The 17,981-nt window shown below is 38.2% G+C and overlaps 1 protein-coding gene across 14 annotated transcripts in view; it reads left to right on the top strand.

Annotated features, from left to right (window-relative positions):
- The window catches only part of LOC106872513 (uncharacterized), a 252,407-nt gene that overhangs the window by 59,846 nt on the left and 174,580 nt on the right, over positions 1–17,981 (top strand). For all 14 annotated transcript variants that reach the window (XR_016243103.1, XM_089357348.1, XM_089357343.1 and 11 more), the window contains 3 exons: positions 725–772; positions 3,097–3,252; positions 12,778–12,897. Coding sequence is in view for 13 of the 14 variants with exons in the window: in XM_089357348.1 (XP_089213474.1) it covers positions 725–772; positions 3,097–3,252; positions 12,778–12,897 (324 nt within the window). In the remaining variant the exon portion in view is untranslated. The remainder of the gene's footprint in view (positions 1–724; positions 773–3,096; positions 3,253–12,777; positions 12,898–17,981) is intronic.

The following is a 17,981-nucleotide window of genomic DNA, read 5'->3' as shown; positions in this document are numbered from 1 at the left end:
GAAATCGTACCTAGCAGCACAAGAAAGAGGAAACAAACAGAACAGTTGGAAGTAGTGCCTAAACAGGAAAAATATTAAACTTTCCTAGGTGGAAAATCTCAAAAAGGGAGATGTGATGAAAGAAAAATAGATAAATAAAAGTAATGATATTAACTTCCAATGGAAGTCAATTTCAAAGGGGGAGATGTTGTGGTGAGAGTCATTGACACCCCTAGGGGATTGGAAGAATGGGCTAGCTGAACTCTTATAAAGAGTAGCATATTGGTTGACAAAGAGGTTGATAGGAGTTGTTGAGAGGGCATTTTGGAGTCTTGTGAAGTACATCATGTGATCACATTGGTTTTACCTCCACATCGTTAAATTACATATCCAACATTTGTCAAGGATATAAAATTTTTCCTATTCCCAAGAATATATTACAGTCTAACATTGTGAAAATAGTTCAAAATATAGGATTGAAATAGGTATTGCACAGTATCCTATTTGGTTATTTGGCTGGAAAATAAGAGCCTCTGTTTTGTTGTTTAATGTTTACTTGTATAAAGAGCAACTCATTTTCTGAAAGTATTCTTCTCAAAAAGTATCCAAAATGTGTCTTAAATGGTAATACATTTGTAAGTCATTTTGATGAGAACTGTCAAAATTAACACTTTACTTAAAATAAAATAAATTTATGAAAACAATTTATAAGCATCAAACATTAAGTTTTTGCTTTTACTTTTAGATAGTTCTTACTTTCAAAGAACTTTTGCAAGAACAAGAGAAATTAAAGGTAAGTAATCCGGAAAAGTTTTTTGATTCTATGACAAAAATCTCTTATTTTTAACCTTTTATGAAATTTCTATTTAAATTACATTCTTTCAGTTGATTTATAAAATTTAATCTGGTTTCATAAAACAAATATTTTAAAAATATACTAATTGTCACAATGAATTGTTGTTGCGATGATTTGTAGAAAGGTCTCATACCAGCAGTTTTCTTGTTCTTTTGTTTGTCCTACCTGTAGGGCATATACAGAGATAAAAATTGCTGAGTTGCCTATAGCTTCTCTCATCTTAATTATTCTGTTGCATGCTCTGACTACCCAAAGTACTTTATCCATTTCTCCACTGGTAGACTGCCTACCCTAAACTCCAATATTTCTGTGGCATGGTTTATATGGCTGAGTGACCTTCCTAACACCAACATCTTTACAGAGTCTATTGGATGCTTTTTATATGGCACCAACAGCAGTGAGGTCACCAAGTAACTTGCAAGACAAGACAAAACTGCTTCTACTGAGGGCAAGGAGAGTAGTATTGAGGGAGGAGGCTTAGTGCCAGGTGATGAGAAATTATAGTATCAATAGAAGGACAGAAATAGGTATCTTGCATTAGAGGAGATACAAGACTACCTCAGTTGGATAGAGAATAGTGAGGATTGTGTGTGTGTGAGAGAGATAAATTGGTGAAAATGTGACAGGGTATACATCCAAGTTACAGGGAGGTGTGTATTGTGAAGCATACCTGGAATTGGGTAGAGAGAGTGGGTGGGTAAGTTCATGAGGTTGCAAAAGATGAGTGAGAGATGGAAGAGAGGGTAACATGAATAGACACAAATAGAGGGAGCAGGTGTTTGGAAGATATGTTGTGGCTAAGAGATTTGATAGGGACACATTATGTGCAGGTAGTTTCACAAGTGAGAGTGTGAGATAGAGGTGAGGAGAATATGAGAGTAGAATATGAGTGTGGGAGGTGTTGGAAAGATGGGCTGTTGGGGTAGAGGTTTTTCAAGGACAGACTGTGTGCAGGAGCATGGACATAAAGGTCACACCATTTTGGCTGTGATCTTACTCAGCTGGGCATATCTTGTCAAGCACAGCAAATTGCCAATTGTCTTGGTCCTTTGTCATCTCCTCCACAAGGCTCAACAACTGAAAATCGTTTTTCAAAACTTCATCCCACATCTTCCTAGATCTTCCTCTTCCACAGGTTCCCTCCACATTTGGAGAATGGAACATCTTCATGCAACTGTCTTCATTTACATGCACCACATGACCATACCAGAGCAGTCTTCTCTCTTGCACACTACGTCTGATGCCCATTTTCACAGTTAAAATTTGCATATCTCAACATCAAATGTGCAACAATATCTTGTGCTTTCATCTGGAAAATCTACAAGTTCAAAATATCAAAAGCAACATTGATACATTTGAACACTTTTTATATAGTTCCAAAATATTTCAATGGTTAGCAGATATGGATTCTATTCATTCTATGCAATTCTGTCATCGATGAAAAGTAATGTGTACATATATTACACACACACACACACACACACACACACACACATACACCCACACACACATACACTCACACATTAATATCAAACAATGAGAATGAGTGCGGAACACTGCATTGGTGAATAAAAATTCTTTATTGGAGACAAACACTGATATTTCATATGGTAGGCTTTATAATTGTTAAGGGATTTCTCTCTTAACATGAAACCAATGGTAGCCTTGATCCATAAAGTGTGTGTGTATACACACACACACATATATGTATGTATGTATATATATGTGTGTGTGTGTGTGTGTGCAGAAATAAATGGTCATGTAGACTTGTATATGTATTATTATGAAGTTTCTATACTATTAATTTAGTATTTATTAATTCTTTTGATACCAGCCAACCTGAGACCAACCTTGGTTCTATGATACCAACTTCCTGTTTCAGAGTGAACTAGATTTGAATCTTCCATCAAAATTTCATGTTAATTTATGTTTTCAAAATTAATTGAAACAATGATAGTGTTTTCTACAGAAATATGGTAGCAAAAGGATTAAACTGTTCTTGAAAGTGGTTACAGGATGAGAGTAAATTTTTTTGTCTTTGAGCTCACTGCCAATCAATTTGTCACCTTTTCGATTATTGTTTTGTTTAGTGATGCATAATGATCATACTGATATGGCTTTTTTTTATTTTTCAATACTCTACATTGAATGCATGTTTTATATGGTGGAAATTAAATTCTAAATTGCATTGAAAAAATTATTATTCCTGTCTGAAAAAGAATTTTCTTGTTCTTAACATTATGAATTTTGTTGTTTTCAAGAAAAACCTTGCACATACACAAGACAAGTCTTTTCGACGTATATCTGAATTAAAAGAGCAGATTAATCTTGATCAGTTGGCTAAACGAGATCTTGAAGAAAATTACCGCCTTATGCTTGATGAGAAAGATGAACAAGTGAATGTCTTAAAAACGCAGGTAAGTATTTTTAATATTTTTTGATAAAATTATTGGTATTTATTTTTTCAGATTAAGATAGGATTCTGTTTATTGTATCTTTAAAAAATGTTTGTGTTTGTAAGGCATAAATAAGGTTGCTCTTAGCTCAAGATGCAATCGGCAACAGAATATTCAAACTTTGGGTCATAGGAATCAGCAAGACTCAACGGTACCCACACATGCACTCTTCCTGAGTTTCTGACCAGAAAGGACAACTTTTCTAAAACGATCCCCGACAACACATCTGTCACATTTGATTCCCCGATGAAGAAAGAGGCTGTTCGAAGACACCACTTCTTGATGTGATGTCACTTCCCCTTGCTTCTGGTCCCATCATCATTTTTCCCTTGTGACCTCCCTTCATACCTCCACACATTGCTTTTGAAATTTTCTATGAATTTAGAAATTTCTTGGCGATGCAGGAGCTTGTATTTTTATTGCTATAAATTGTTTTATGAGTAGAAATCAGACCTGATCAAGTGGACTACATTCTTTTTTAAAAATGGTAAAGTGTAGTTTTAGCTGCTATTTCTCTTTTAGATCCTGTTTAAAATGGTAGAGTGTAGTACTGGGAAAGATTTAGTTGCTATTTCTAGCATTTTTAGTAACCACTTAGAGGCTCACTTCTTGGCTTATGTGCAGAAATGGTTCCAATATTTTAATGAATAAGTTACAATCTATTCTAATGCCGATATTTTTTTTTAATAAATGTAAGTTGATTTTTCAATGGATTACATCCTGTGTCTATGATGAAAAGGGAGCAGGAATTATTAAGTCAGAATGTAGTGTGTCTTGACTAAATTCTGTGCACTAACATTTTTATCTACTCATCAATGTTATTTTTATTCCAATTTTCTTTTTTCAAGTTTTCGAATATGACAGACTATTTTAGTAGTAATGTGTTGGAATTTATCTGTTGAAGTACAGAATTAAATCTATCAATTACTGACTATAAACAGTTTCATCAACATCATCATCATACATCTGTTTTCTATGCTGGTCTGGGTTGGATGGTCTCACTGAAAACTGGTTAGCTGGGGAACTGCATCAGGTTCCAATCTAATTTGGCATGATTTCTACAGCTGGATGCCCTTCCTAATGCCAATCACTCCAAGAGTATAGTGGGTGCTTTTTATGTGCCACTGGCAGTTACGCAATACCGGCATTGGCCTTGATTATAATCTCACTTGGTTTGACAGATCTTCTCAAGCATGGTATATCACCAAAGGTCTCTGTCATTTGTTACTGACTCTATGAGGCCCAATGTTCCAATGGTGTTTTTTACATGCCACTGGCATGGATGCCAGTTATGTGATACTGGCATCGGCCACTACTATGATTTCATTTGGCTTGACAGGTCTTCTCAAGCATGGCATATCGCCAAAGGTCTTGGTCACTTGTCATTGCCTCCATAAGACCCAACATTCGAAGATCATGCTTCACCACCTCATCCCGTGTCTTCCTGGGTCTACCTCTTCCATAGGTTCCCTCCACTGTCCTTGTCCATATGCACCACATAACTATACCAGTCCAGTTGTCTCTCTTGCACACTACATCTGGTGCTTCTTATACCCAACTTTTCTGTCAAGACGCTTACACTCTGTTGTGCATGCACACTCACATTACACATCCAGCAAAGCATACTAGCTTCATTTCTTCCAAGCCTATACATGTCCTTAGTGGTCACAGCCCACGTTTCTCTGCCATGTAGCATGGCTGTTTGTACACAGGCATCATATGATCTACCTTTCACTCTGAGAGAGAGGCCCTTTGTTACCAACAGAGGTAGGAGCTCTCTGACCTTGGTCCAGCTTATTCTTATTCTAGCAGCTATTCACTTGGAGCATCCACCTCCACTACTGACTTGGTCACCTAGGTAACAAAAGCTGTCAACTATTTCTAGTTTCCCCCACTGACATTTGATGGAGTCTATTTTCTGTACATTTTTAGTGTTACTAGTACCTGTGAACCTTCCACACACAAAAATTATTTTCCCTGTCAACCTCCCTTTGATTTTGCTGCACCTTTTGTGTGACCATAACATACACTGGGTATATCTTATGGAGTTTTTATCTATGCCTTTTCTACATATCGAGCAGGGCCATCTACCTGAAGGGATTTGTGATTTGTCTGCTCTCCTACTTACTAAGACTTCAGTTTTGCTAGATTAACTCTGAGGCCCTTTGATTCTAGGCCTTGTTTCTGCATCTGAAATTTCTTCTCTAGTTCTGGTAGTGATTTGGCTATAAGAACAAGGTCATCAGCATAGAAGAGTTCTCAGGGGCAACTTGTCTTAAATTCCTCTGTTATTGCCTGGAGGACTATGATGAACAAGCAGGGGCTAAAAACTGATCCTTGGTGAACCCCTGCTTGTACACAAAATTCATTGCTATACTCCTTGCTGATCTTCACCCTTCTAACAGCATCCCTGTACGTGGCTTGTACAACTGTTGCAAACTACTTGTCTATCCCTAGCTGCTACATTGACCACCAGATAAGGGAGTGGGAGACTCTGTCAAAGGCTTTCTCCATGTCAACAAAAGCCAGGTACAGGGGTTTATTTTTGGCTAGATATTTCTCCTGCAGTTGCTTAACCAGGAATATAGCATCAGTTGTGCTCCTGCCTGCACAAATCTGAACTGCATCTTATCTACATTAACTTTCATCATCATCATCATCATCATCATCATCATCATCATCATCATCATCATCATCATCATCATCATCATCATCGTTTAACGTCCACTTTCCATGTTGGCATGGGTTGGACGTTTTGACTGAGGGCTGGCAAGGTAGAAGGCTGCGTCAGGCTCCAATCTGATCTAGCAAAGTTTCTGCAGCTGGATGCCCTTCTGAACGCCAACCACTCCGAGAGTGTATTGGGTGCTTTTTACATGCCACCGGCATAAGGGCCAGTCAGGCAGTACTGGCATCGATTATACTTGAATGGTACTTTTTACATGCCACCAGCATGGGAGCCAGTCAGGTGGCACTGACAACAACATGCCTGATTGATGCTTTTTACATTCCACCAGCACAGGAGCCAGTCAGGTGGCACTGGCATCAACCATGCTTGAATGGCGCTTTTTACGTACTACCAGCACGGGTGCCAATTAGTTGGTACTGGCATTGGCCATGACAATGACTTCACTTGACTCAACAGGTCTTCGCAAGCGCAGTTTATCACCCAATGATTGAAGGGTACTCTTAAATGGGCAGGTTATGCTGCACTAGCATAGGCCACAGTTACAGTCTCACTTGGCTTGCCGGGTTTTCTCAAGCACAGCATATCTCTAAAGGTCTCGGTCACTTGTCATTGCCTCTGTGAGGCCCCACGTTCAAAGGTCAGGCTTTACCACCTCATCCCAGGTCTTCCTGGGTCTACCTCTTCCACAGGTTCCCTCTACTGCTGGGGTATGACATTTTTTCACATAGCTGTCCTCATCCATACACAACACATGACCATACCAGCGCAGTCGTCTCTCTTGCACACCACATCTGATGTTTCTTATGTCCAACTTTTCTGTCATGGCACTTACACTCTGTCATGCATGCACACTGACATTACACATCCAGCGGAGCATACTAGCTTCATTTCTTGCAAGCTTATGCATGTTCTCAGCAGTCATGGCCTATGTTTCACTGCCATGTAGCATAGCTGTTTGCACACGTGTCATGCAGTCTGCCTTTCATCCTAAGTGAGAGACCCTTTGTTACCAGCAGAGGTAGGAGCTCTCTTAACTTTGCCCAGGCTATTCTTATTCTAGCAGCTACAGTCTCAGAGCAGCCACCATTGCTACTGACTTGGTCACCTAGGTAACAGAAACTATCAACTACTTCTAGTTTTTTCTCCTTGGCATGTGATGGAAGCTGTTTTCTGCACATTTTCAGTGTTTATTGCCACTGAGCATTTGCCACACACAAAAACTATCTTTCCAGTTAGCCTTCCTTTGATATTGCTGCACATGTGATGTGTCCATAACTTACACTGGGTACATCTTATGGAGTTTCTATCTATGCTTTTTCTACAGATCAAGCAGGGCCATCTACCTGGAGTGGTTTGTGATTTGTCTGCCTTCCTACTTACTAAGACTTTGGTTTTTGCTAGGTTAACCCTAAGGCCCTTCAATTCTAGATCTTGCTTCCACACTCTAAACTTCGTTTCTAGCTCTGGCAGTGACTCGGCTTTTAGAGCAAGGTCATCAGCCTAGAGGAGCTCTCAGGGGCAGCCTGTTTTGAATTCCTCTGTTATTGCTTGGAGGACTGTGATGAATAAGAGAAGGCTGAGGACTGATCTTTGGTGGACCCCTACCCCTACCCATGTTGCAGCATTAATATAATCTTAAGTATTCTATCACAGACTCTGATTACCTTGATTACCTTATCAACCTATTTCTCCACAAGAAGTATACCCACGCCCCCGACCCCATCAGTGTCCCCTGCCCAGAAAATCTTATCCCTATGTTCTTTGCCTGTGAGGAACCTAGCAAAACTTCCTTTCCACCTTACTTCTTGGATGCAGCACAAATCTACACATCTCCATTCAAGCATCTTACCAGACCTACTCTTCAGTGTGCCAACATTAAGTGTGCCAACTCTGAGGGTGTGGGAGGTGTGGGCCCGCGAGGTCCTTGGGATGGGGGACAGCAGCATCATGTACCTGAAAAGAAAGCTCTCATTTGGCAGAGCTCATAAACATACAATAGTTTTCAGCCTGCATACACTACACCATTTTATGTGCTATATGATCACTACATTACATAGGAAATAAACCCTAAGTAGGGATGGGGGAACATTATACCTTTAGAAGTGCTCATGGGAAAGGCATCCGATAAAGGTCAGAGGATAGAAACTTCTGGTACAAGCGGTGGGCGGGCGCACTGTGAAGCAGCAAAAACTCAGGCTCCTGGTGTGAAAGAATAGTAATGATAATAATGAGATAGAATTGGGCAATTGCATTCTTAACTAGAGCTATAACCAAGAGTTTTTGGTTAGCAAAACTGTGACAAAATTAGATAAATGAGTGAATAAATGACAATAATAAATGAGCGTGAAAGAGAGGGAGAAGGAAGAAAGAGTTGGATTGAGTGTAGGGATCTTAAGTTTGTTCCTCTAAACATACGGCATGGAAGACAAAACTGTGTTTACATAGATATTGAAATAGATAGATAATGAAATGAAATAATAAAATAATTATAATTTTCGCTGAAAAAGAGGTTTTAGATGTGTGCTAGGTTGGAAAGTAAAATTGCTAACCTGAACATCTGATTTCTACTCCCTGTGGCAAGGTATTAAAATATGAGGTAGGTTGAATCTGAATGTACTAGTTTATATAAGGTAGGGCTGGGGTGGGGTGGGGGATCATAGGTAAAGTGTTGGAAGAAGCAAGTGGTTAAAGAAACTGGGAGAGAGAAACCAAAGTTAGGCTGGTTGAAGACAGAACACGAGGAGACGGAATTTGGGGAGTTAAGGTGACATAATTGAACGAATGGGTTTAATATTGCTGCTGCTAGTGTGAAAGAATAGTAACAATAATAATGAGATAGAATTGGGCATTTGCATTATTAACTAGAGCTATAACCAAGAGTTTTCAGTCAGCCAAACTGTGACAAAATTAGATAAATGAATGAATAAATGACAATAATAAATCAGTGTGAAAGAGAGGGAGAAGGGAGAAAGAAGGAGAGTTGAACTGAGCATAGGGATCTTAAGTTTTTTTTCTCTAAACATACGGCATGGAAGATGAAACTGTGTTTACATAGATAATGAAATCTCTTCCTAATTAATCATGCTATGGCCCATTCTGTGACCTTCATCACCTGGTCCAGCAATTTGATACCTTTGTTATTATTACTGTCTAAGACATCACCTTTGCCTTTGTAGCAGTTGACTATAATGCTACTACACCAATCCTTGGGTATGACTCTCTTGTGGACAACCTGATTAACTATATGGGTGACTAGGCTATATCCTACTCTGCCAGATTATTTTAAACATTTCAGCAGTAATTCCTGACAAGCAAGGGAACTTTCCCTGTCTTCATATACTTGATTGCTTTATCTACCAAAATATTGTTGATTCAGATAGCTGGCCCTTCATTTGGGTCAACATTTGGCAGACTCTCTTCCCATTCATTCTCCACATTTAGCAGCCTTTCATAATGGCATTTCCAAGCCTCTTTCTTTGCTGTATCATTAAATGCGAATGCACCATCATCCAAGTGGCAACATTTCTCTCCTATGACATCATGATTTACTCTCACACACTGTCTTGCAATCTGAAACACTTCAAGTCTCTTGTCCTCACGTTGCAGAATATAGGCAAACTTCTTATTTTCCTCTTCTTCTCTGGCAAGATATACTTGTCTCCTAGCTTCCCTTCTCGCTATCTGATACAGTTTCCTGCTACCCCAACACTTCCAGTCCTTCTAGGTCTGTTTCTTTGCTCTAATGACCTTATCAATAACATCATTCCACGACCATGTCACCCTTGGTCTGGATGGAACTTTGCTCCAGCTGCATATTTGGTCTGTGGCACTCAGGAAGCTGTCCTGCAAGAATTCTCAGTTGCTCTCTATGTTACAAGTCTGTAGTTTTTCAATTAGTTTATTGGTTACAAATGGTCTTTAGAGTATGAAGCCAGTTATTCAGCTCAACATTCTACTGACTTGTCTGAAACTTGAATCTTAGAGTGTCATAGTTTAGTTGCACTGATGTTATACTCACTATTTATAAAGTTTGCCAAAGAAGTTATGCTATGTTTTGGGGGAATTTGTAAATGTAAGCCTGTCTAACTTAAATTTGGTGCTAATAGTGAGACATATCAGTGGAGTAGTACTTCAGATGATACCCTGATGTAAGGTGGTACTACTTTCCCTCAAGTTATGAAATATGTTACATTATAGGTGGAAATGGTGCTCTCCTGCAAAATAGAGCTGTAGTCATTTATTCAATGAACAATCTTCTTCAAAAAATAATATAATGCTTAATGTTACTTAGACCCAATGACTTATCCACTATTTTATTCCCACATGAAGAATTTATGTTGCATCATGAATTGTAACATAAACAAGAACATGGAATTCATATTTGTAACAAGTTTACTATGCAAGAATGCTATGACCTTCATCTTGCCTTTAGACCAAGATTGTTCAGCAATATTAAGTGGATGCTTGTCAATATGAGAGAGAGAGAGAGGTGTTAGTTTGACATATACAAACTTGATCAGAATGGTAAAATTACAAACAAGCCAGACTTTCAGCAAATTGACTGATAGGGTAGTGGGGGTGGGGGCGGTAAGAAGAACAACAACATGTATCTTAGCTAGTTATTTTAAAGAAACAAAATGTTTCACTATTAATTCCCAGGAGAATTACAGAAATAAAGCTATACAAAATTGGATGGATAAGGAAAAGTAAAGCAAAAAGAATAATAGAGGGAATGGATAAGAAATAAAACTTTCAATAGGAGAGAAAGGGGAAAGAATATGAGAGGTAGAGAGATTGATAATTAAAGTTATTAGATGATTGAGATAATATAATTAGATAAAGATACACTGAATCAAAATAATTATACTTACATGACTGCTTAATACTCTAAAAGTAGACTAAGCTTTGATAAGAGATTGCCAATAAATTTCTTTCTGTGTATTAGATGTAAAATATCAAATAGTTCAGTGTTTTCTTTTAGCTAAGTACACTTAGAGAAACAGAAACATATATAAGCTAACAATCAGCAACTAATAAATCTAAGACTTTAATCACACAGTATTCTTTTAGAGGCTTAGTATCTATCCTTAACATTTGTTAGCTCATCATCCTCCATGTCATTTTGTATTGCTCCAATCTACTCAGCTGGTTGCTGTTGCTACTCTCTCTCTCTCTCTCTCAACATCCTGGATATTCCACTAGGTCAAGAACGAAGGGGTTAAGACAATGTCTATGTCTGTTTGCAACTACATACACACCTAAAACAATTAGTGAAAGTACAGTATATGTTACTAAGCCATACTCAGTCACAAAAGACAGCTGGCTGCACTGAACTGTACACCATTTTCAATTTCCTTAGCTCATCTTTTATCTTATTTTTCATTTGCTACCAGCTTTTGACACACCAAGAATTACCCATTTCAGTGCAATTATTCTTATATGCAATGTCAAATATCTCTAGAATATAATACTATTCTTGTTTGTACTCAGCTAATCACAAGTCCAAGCTAAAAATCTTCTCTTTAAATTATTTTCTTTAGTTTAGATTCATCCAGTTTGAGTTATTTTATTCAATTTGGCTTATTTCCTGGGTGAAGGCACATGGCTTAGTGGGTAAGATATTCAGCTCACAATCATAAGGTCATAAGTTCAATTCCTGGTGACACGTGTCCTTGAGCAAGGCACTTTATTTCATGTTACTCCAGTCCACTCAGCTGGCAAAGATGAGTAGTACCTGTATTTCAAAGGACCAGCTTTGTCACATTCTGTGTCATGCTGAATCTCCCTGAGAACTATGTTTAGTGTACATATGTTCGTGGAGTGTTTAACCACTTGCATGTTAATTTCACAAGTAGACTGTTCTGTTGATCGAATCAGCTGGAACTCTCATTGTATCCGATGGAGTGCTAGTTATTTCTTCAATTGCTTAGTTCTTATCTATCATCATTTCTACAATCTCTCCTCTGATATCACATGTTATTTTCTCCTTTTATCTTATCTTTACACAATCTTTCCCTCATGATGTTTATGGACTACTCATGACCAATTGGACACATTGTGCCTTAATTTATGCTTCATAGTTGATAAACATTTACATTCTCTTTCATTACTACGCCACAACATATCTCATTCTCTCTTTCTTTCATACACATTCACACAGCTACATGAACATAATCTTATAGTGTTTTAATTCATTTTTAACATGAAATCACATGGAAGATGAGTTCTGAACATTTTTATATTTACATATTATTTCCATTTTTGCAGTTGAATTTTGTTATTATTGCTAACTACTTAACAAGAAGTAGGCTTGCCAGTCTCTCAAATTAAGGTATTTAGCTATATCTCTAAACAAGTTTTACAATATAGATAAAATTTAAATTGAATTAATGATTATATAGTAGTAGAGTTGTTGTCAAAAAAGTTTCCTGACTTTATCTTCCAATGCAAGTTGGTAGATAATGTCAGAAAACGTCTTTTGGCAACAGCCAGATCACCTCCAGAATGTAAATTGATACTTTGGACCATGTGAGGAGGATACTCACAGCTGGAATACCTTTAGCTATGCTTAAACTGGAAGGAACAAAAGCAATACAGCATAGATATTATCACTCTAGTAATAGTTAGTTATTATTTCTGTCTACTTATTATGATTTATTTCTGTAGAGTGGACTGTTAAATATGTCATTTCTGTAATTTCTTTACAAGTGATCTGTGTAATTGATGGTGATGATACACTAGTACAATTACAGTGTATGGAACCATAAAAAGAGTAATTACTGTGTTTTTTACAACAGGTCAGGCTGCTTAAAGAAGGAAAAGATATCTCTGTAGAAAATTACAACCAAAGCAAAGAAACTGCTTCTGCTGTAGGTAATGGAAAACCAGTAGAAAGTATTTCAGCACTTCATGAGAAGGTAATATTTTAAATTCTTTACACTGTAATTTAACATTTATTTGACATTTTGTTGCAATTTTTTAATTCTTTGCAGCATTTTTCTCCTGTTAGTATGTGGTTTTGATGGTTCTAGATGTGCAGATAGTTGCATGCTGCTTATTCGCTGCTCTAATATGGAATGTTAACACCTGATGCCAATTTGACTTGATACAATATAACAAAGTTTCAGTTATCTTGTCTTTTCAATTATTTATGGTTACAACTGTTGTGCTGATTATTGACATTACAAACATTCAGAAACATCTCAGTCAAAAACCTTTTTATCATCATTACTCATAATAATTTTGTTTCTCTCTATTGAGAACAAATTATGTCACAATAATGTCATCGCTGGTCTATAAACTATATAGCAGTAAATTTGTTATAGTATTTAGATGTTTTGAATAGCATGCATTAATTATTATCATCATCTTTTGTAGGTTTTTTTTTTATTTGTCTGATTTGTGTAATGTTATACTTAAATGTTTGGCTTATTAATGTGAATGTAATAACTTTTCAGATTAGTAATTAAGAAGTTTTTCAAGTTTAAGAAACAAATTAATATGGCACTTAATGTTGAAAAGTACTGGAGAGAGGAGATATCCTTGTTGAATACCTGTTGTTCTTCTCAAGAATTCTCTGATGTAGTTGTTCAGGAGAACTGCACTGTTTGAGTTTCCATACAGTATTTGGATTACTTTGATGGGGTTGTTGTTGAAGTTGTAATTCTTCATTACCTGCCACAACCCATCATGCCTAACTTGGTCAAAGGCTTTTTTAAAGTTGATGATGTTGTGATAGAGGTCAGATTGATGCTGTAGATGTTTCTTAGCGAGTAGTCTGATGTTAAATATCTGCTCCACAGTACTCCTTTTCAGCTTAAATATTTCCTATTCTTTTGCAAGGATTTTTTCTGCCTTCCCCTTAAGTCTGTTTAGCAGAATTCTTGGCATTTCTTTGCTGGGGTGATTAATTAGACTCATTGTTTTATATATATTGGGTGTTCAACAAGGCTGTTTACTTTTGCCAATGTTTTGCAACATCATCCTGGAGAACATCATGCAGGAGGCACTCCGAGACTTCCATTCTTCTGTTTCCATTGGAGGATGGCCCATTTCCAACCTGCACTTTGCTGATGATATTGATCTGTTAGGGAGTAGTAAATCAGAACTGCAGGAGCTCACTACCAGAGTGAAAAAAGTATCAGGAGCATATGGGATGGAGAGCAGCCCTGAAAAGAGCAAGATCCTGGTCAGTAGTAACAACCAGAACACAGCAGCAATCAACATCTTGATGAACTGGATACCTTCAAGTTCTCAGGATCCACCAGGACCAGGGATGGCAGATCTCAAAAAGAGATAACAACAGGATGCAGTTTGGCCTCTGCTGCCATGATAAAGCTGAATGCCATTATGGAAAAGCTACTCCATTAGTTTTTCCAGTGAGACTCAAAATGTACAAGTCCCTGGTGACTTTGATCCTTTTGTACAGGTGTGAGAATGAAAAAATCTAGGCATTTGAGCTTGGATTCTTCAGAAGGCTATTACACATCCCATACACATAGCTCAAAATGAATAGCTTTCTCAGGCAGAAATATGTTGGCAGATAGGAACCACACCTTGCTTAGTAAAAAGACAAAAAACTTGCCTGGTATAGTCATATATCCCACCATAACTTCCTGTCAGAAACCATCCATCAGGGCACCATTGAGGGAAGGTGAAAGCGAGGTAGAGAGAAAATCTTAGTCTGACAACATCAGGGAGTGGACAGTTCACAACACTGTGACCCTTTTATGCATGACAGAGAACAGAGACAATAGCTGACTGTAAAAGCAGTGCAATGGCTGACTGCAAAAGCATCCAAGTGGGACCCAATGACTAGCTGTATCAGTTAAGGGAACTTCATGATGATGATGGTACTTATTTGCCATGCGTGTGCTTATTTTGGGTTCACTAGACCATGGTCCCCAAGAGCATTTTTTAATGTCAATTTAAGTTACATTCACACTGACTTTTAGCAGTGGCAGCCATATTAGACTAGACTTTGCACAAGATTTTTGACTGGCTCTTTACTTATGACTATGACTTGCCTCTTTTTTTTTTCATAGTTCCTACTGTGGTTCTTTTACTAAGATGGAAACTTTATACCATAGTATATTCCATAAATGTTCTATTTCTCCTGATTTTGTTGTTTTACTTCTGACTAGAACTTTTTATCATCTTGTTTCCCTCTTGTTATTATTATATGTGCACAAAATTTTTCAATATTTCTATTATAATTCTAATTGTGTGTCTTTAATGCCATTGAGATATTATAGTAATCATGACTCTTAGGATCTTATAAGCATGATCAACTAAAAAAATCTTTAAAATGCTCAATTTCTGAGATGTGTATATATAAAAGAAAAAGACACTATTCATGGAGATATTAAAAAATATATAGCCCCCACATGTAAAAGATTCAATGTAATGAAAATTATTCTAAACTGACTCTTGTGGACTACTTAAACTTTCCAGACCTTTTAAAATTCTTAACATCTTACTTTATTTCATTAGTGCTTATTTCTACCCTTTTTTTCTACCATTTTCTTATTCAGTGTTATCGCAGCCATAACTTAGCATTTCCTTCCTGGATAGGCTTGAAATTTTTATTGTATTTTTTAAAGTTTTTATAATTGACTATGGCATTATTCTAATATTTTTTGGAGGAATTTGATTTAGTATGCTTCTAGAATTATTTTATATATTCTCTAATTAACACCAAAATGACTTTTAATGTTCTACTACTGTTCTATTTTTGATATTTCTGGCATTAGGCACAATTTTAAATTTGGTTTTTGGTTTTTATATCTTAAAAAAAAACAAGCATAGAGCTGTCTGAAGTACATTTTGCCTCAGCTAGACATTTTTTAAGCTCTAATACAGTGCTTCTTAAACTATGGGTTGAATTTCAGTTTATATGTTATTTCACAAGCACACAATATTTAATTGTGATGCACCACGCAAGCGCTGAGGTAATAAAATGCGTGTGGTGCCGTTGCAACTAGTGTAGTTGGTTGATTGTGTTCATCTTAATAAATGTATAAATAACAATACATGTTACTGTTTTATTCAATTGAGGTTGATATTTATTTAAATAATTTCATAATAATAATTTTTTTAAATGTTATTTTATTTATATTTCAAAATAAAAATATTTTTACTCATGGATGAATGGCAGAATATGAGTAACAAAAGTAATGACACAGATGGCTACGCTACAAGGTCTGTTCAAATAGGACCTAGTAATAAGAGAGAAGTAGCTAAGATCATCATCATCATCATCATCGTTTAACGTCCGCTTTCCATGCTAGCATGGGTTGGACGATTTGACTGAGGACTGGTGAAACCGGATGGCAACACCAGGCTCCAGTCTGATTTGGCAGAGTTTCTACAGCTGGATGCCCTTCCTAACGCCAACCACTCAGAGAGTGTAGTGGGTGCTTTTACGTGTCACCCGCACGAAAACGGCCACGCTCGAAATGGTGTCTTTTATGTGCCACCCGCACAAGCCAGTCCAGGGGCACTGGCAACGATCTCGCTCGAAAATCCTACAGGAGCCAGTCAGGCGGTACTGGCAACGGCCACGCTCAAAATGGTGCATCTCATGTGCCACCCGCACAAGAACCAGTCCAGGGGCACTGGCAACGATCTTACTTGGCTTGCCGGGTCTTCTCACGCACAGCCCATTTCCAAAGGTCTCGGTCCGTAGTCATCGCCTCGGTGAGGCCCAATGTACGAAGGTCTTGCCTCACCACCTCAGCCCAGGTCTTCCTGGGCCTACCTCTTCCACGGGTTCCCTCAACTGTTAGGGTGTGGCACTTTTTCACGCAGCTATCCTCCTCCATTCTCACCACATGTCCATACCAGCGCAATCGTCTCTCTTGCACGCCACAACTGATGCTTCTAATGTTCAGCTTTTCTCTCAAGATACTTACACTCTGACGGGTATTCACATTGACATTACACATCCAACGGAGCATACTGGCTTCATTCCTTGCGAGCTTACGTATGTCCTCAGCAGTTACAGCCCATGTTTCACTGCCATGTAGCATGGTTGTTCGTACGCATGCGTCATACAGTCTGCCTTTTACTCTGAGTGAGAGTCCCTTTGTCGCCAGCAGGGGTAAGAGCTCTCTAAACTTTGCCCAGGCTATTCTTATTCTAGCAGCTACACTTTCAGCGCACCCACCCCCACTACTAACTTGGTCGCCCAGATAGCGGAAGCTATCGACTACCTCTAGTTTTTCACCCTGGAATGAGATAGAAGTTGTTTCCTGTTTGTTTGCAGTCTTTATTGCACCTGAACATCTGCCACAAACAAAAACTAACTTGCTAGTTAACCTGCCTTTGATGTTGCTGCACCTCTTATGTGTCCATAGCTTGCACCGGGTACATCTTATAGAGTTACTACCTACTCCTTTTCTACATACTGAGCAGGGCCATCTACCTGAAGGGGTTTGTGTTTTATCTACCTTCCTACTTATTAGGATTTTGGTTTTAGCTAGGTTGACTCTAAGGCCCTTCAATTCTAGACCTTGCTTCCACACCTGAAACTTCTCCTCTAGTTCTGATAGTGACTCCGCAATTAGGGCAAGGTCATCAGCATAGAGGAGCTCCCAGGGGCAGCCTGTCTTGAACTCCTCTGTGATTGCCTGGAGGACTATGGTAAATAATAGGGGGCTGAGGACGGAACCTTGGTGGACCCCTACCTCTACCCGGAATTCATTGCTGTACTCATTTCCAACCCTCACCTTACTGGCAGCATCTCTGTACATGGCTCGCACAGCTCTCACTAACCATTCTTCTATCCCAAGTTTCCTCATTGACCACCAGATAAGGGATCGGGGGACCCTGTCAAAGGCTTTCTCCATGTCAACGAAAGCCAGGTACAGAGGTTTATCCTTAGCTAGGTATTTCTCCTGCAACTGTCTCACTAGAAATAAGGCATCAGTAGTGCTTTTACCTGGCACGAACCCAAACTGCATCTCATCTAAATTGATTCGCTCCCTAATTAGTTGGGCTA

This window comes from Octopus bimaculoides, chromosome 9 (genome assembly GCF_046866305.1).
Source record: "Octopus bimaculoides isolate indiv1 chromosome 9, ASM4686630v1, whole genome shotgun sequence".
NCBI lineage: Eukaryota > Metazoa > Mollusca > Cephalopoda > Octopoda > Octopodidae > Octopus > Octopus bimaculoides.
Note: the sequence above shows the minus strand (reverse complement) of the source record. Positions and strands in the feature narration are given on the sequence as shown.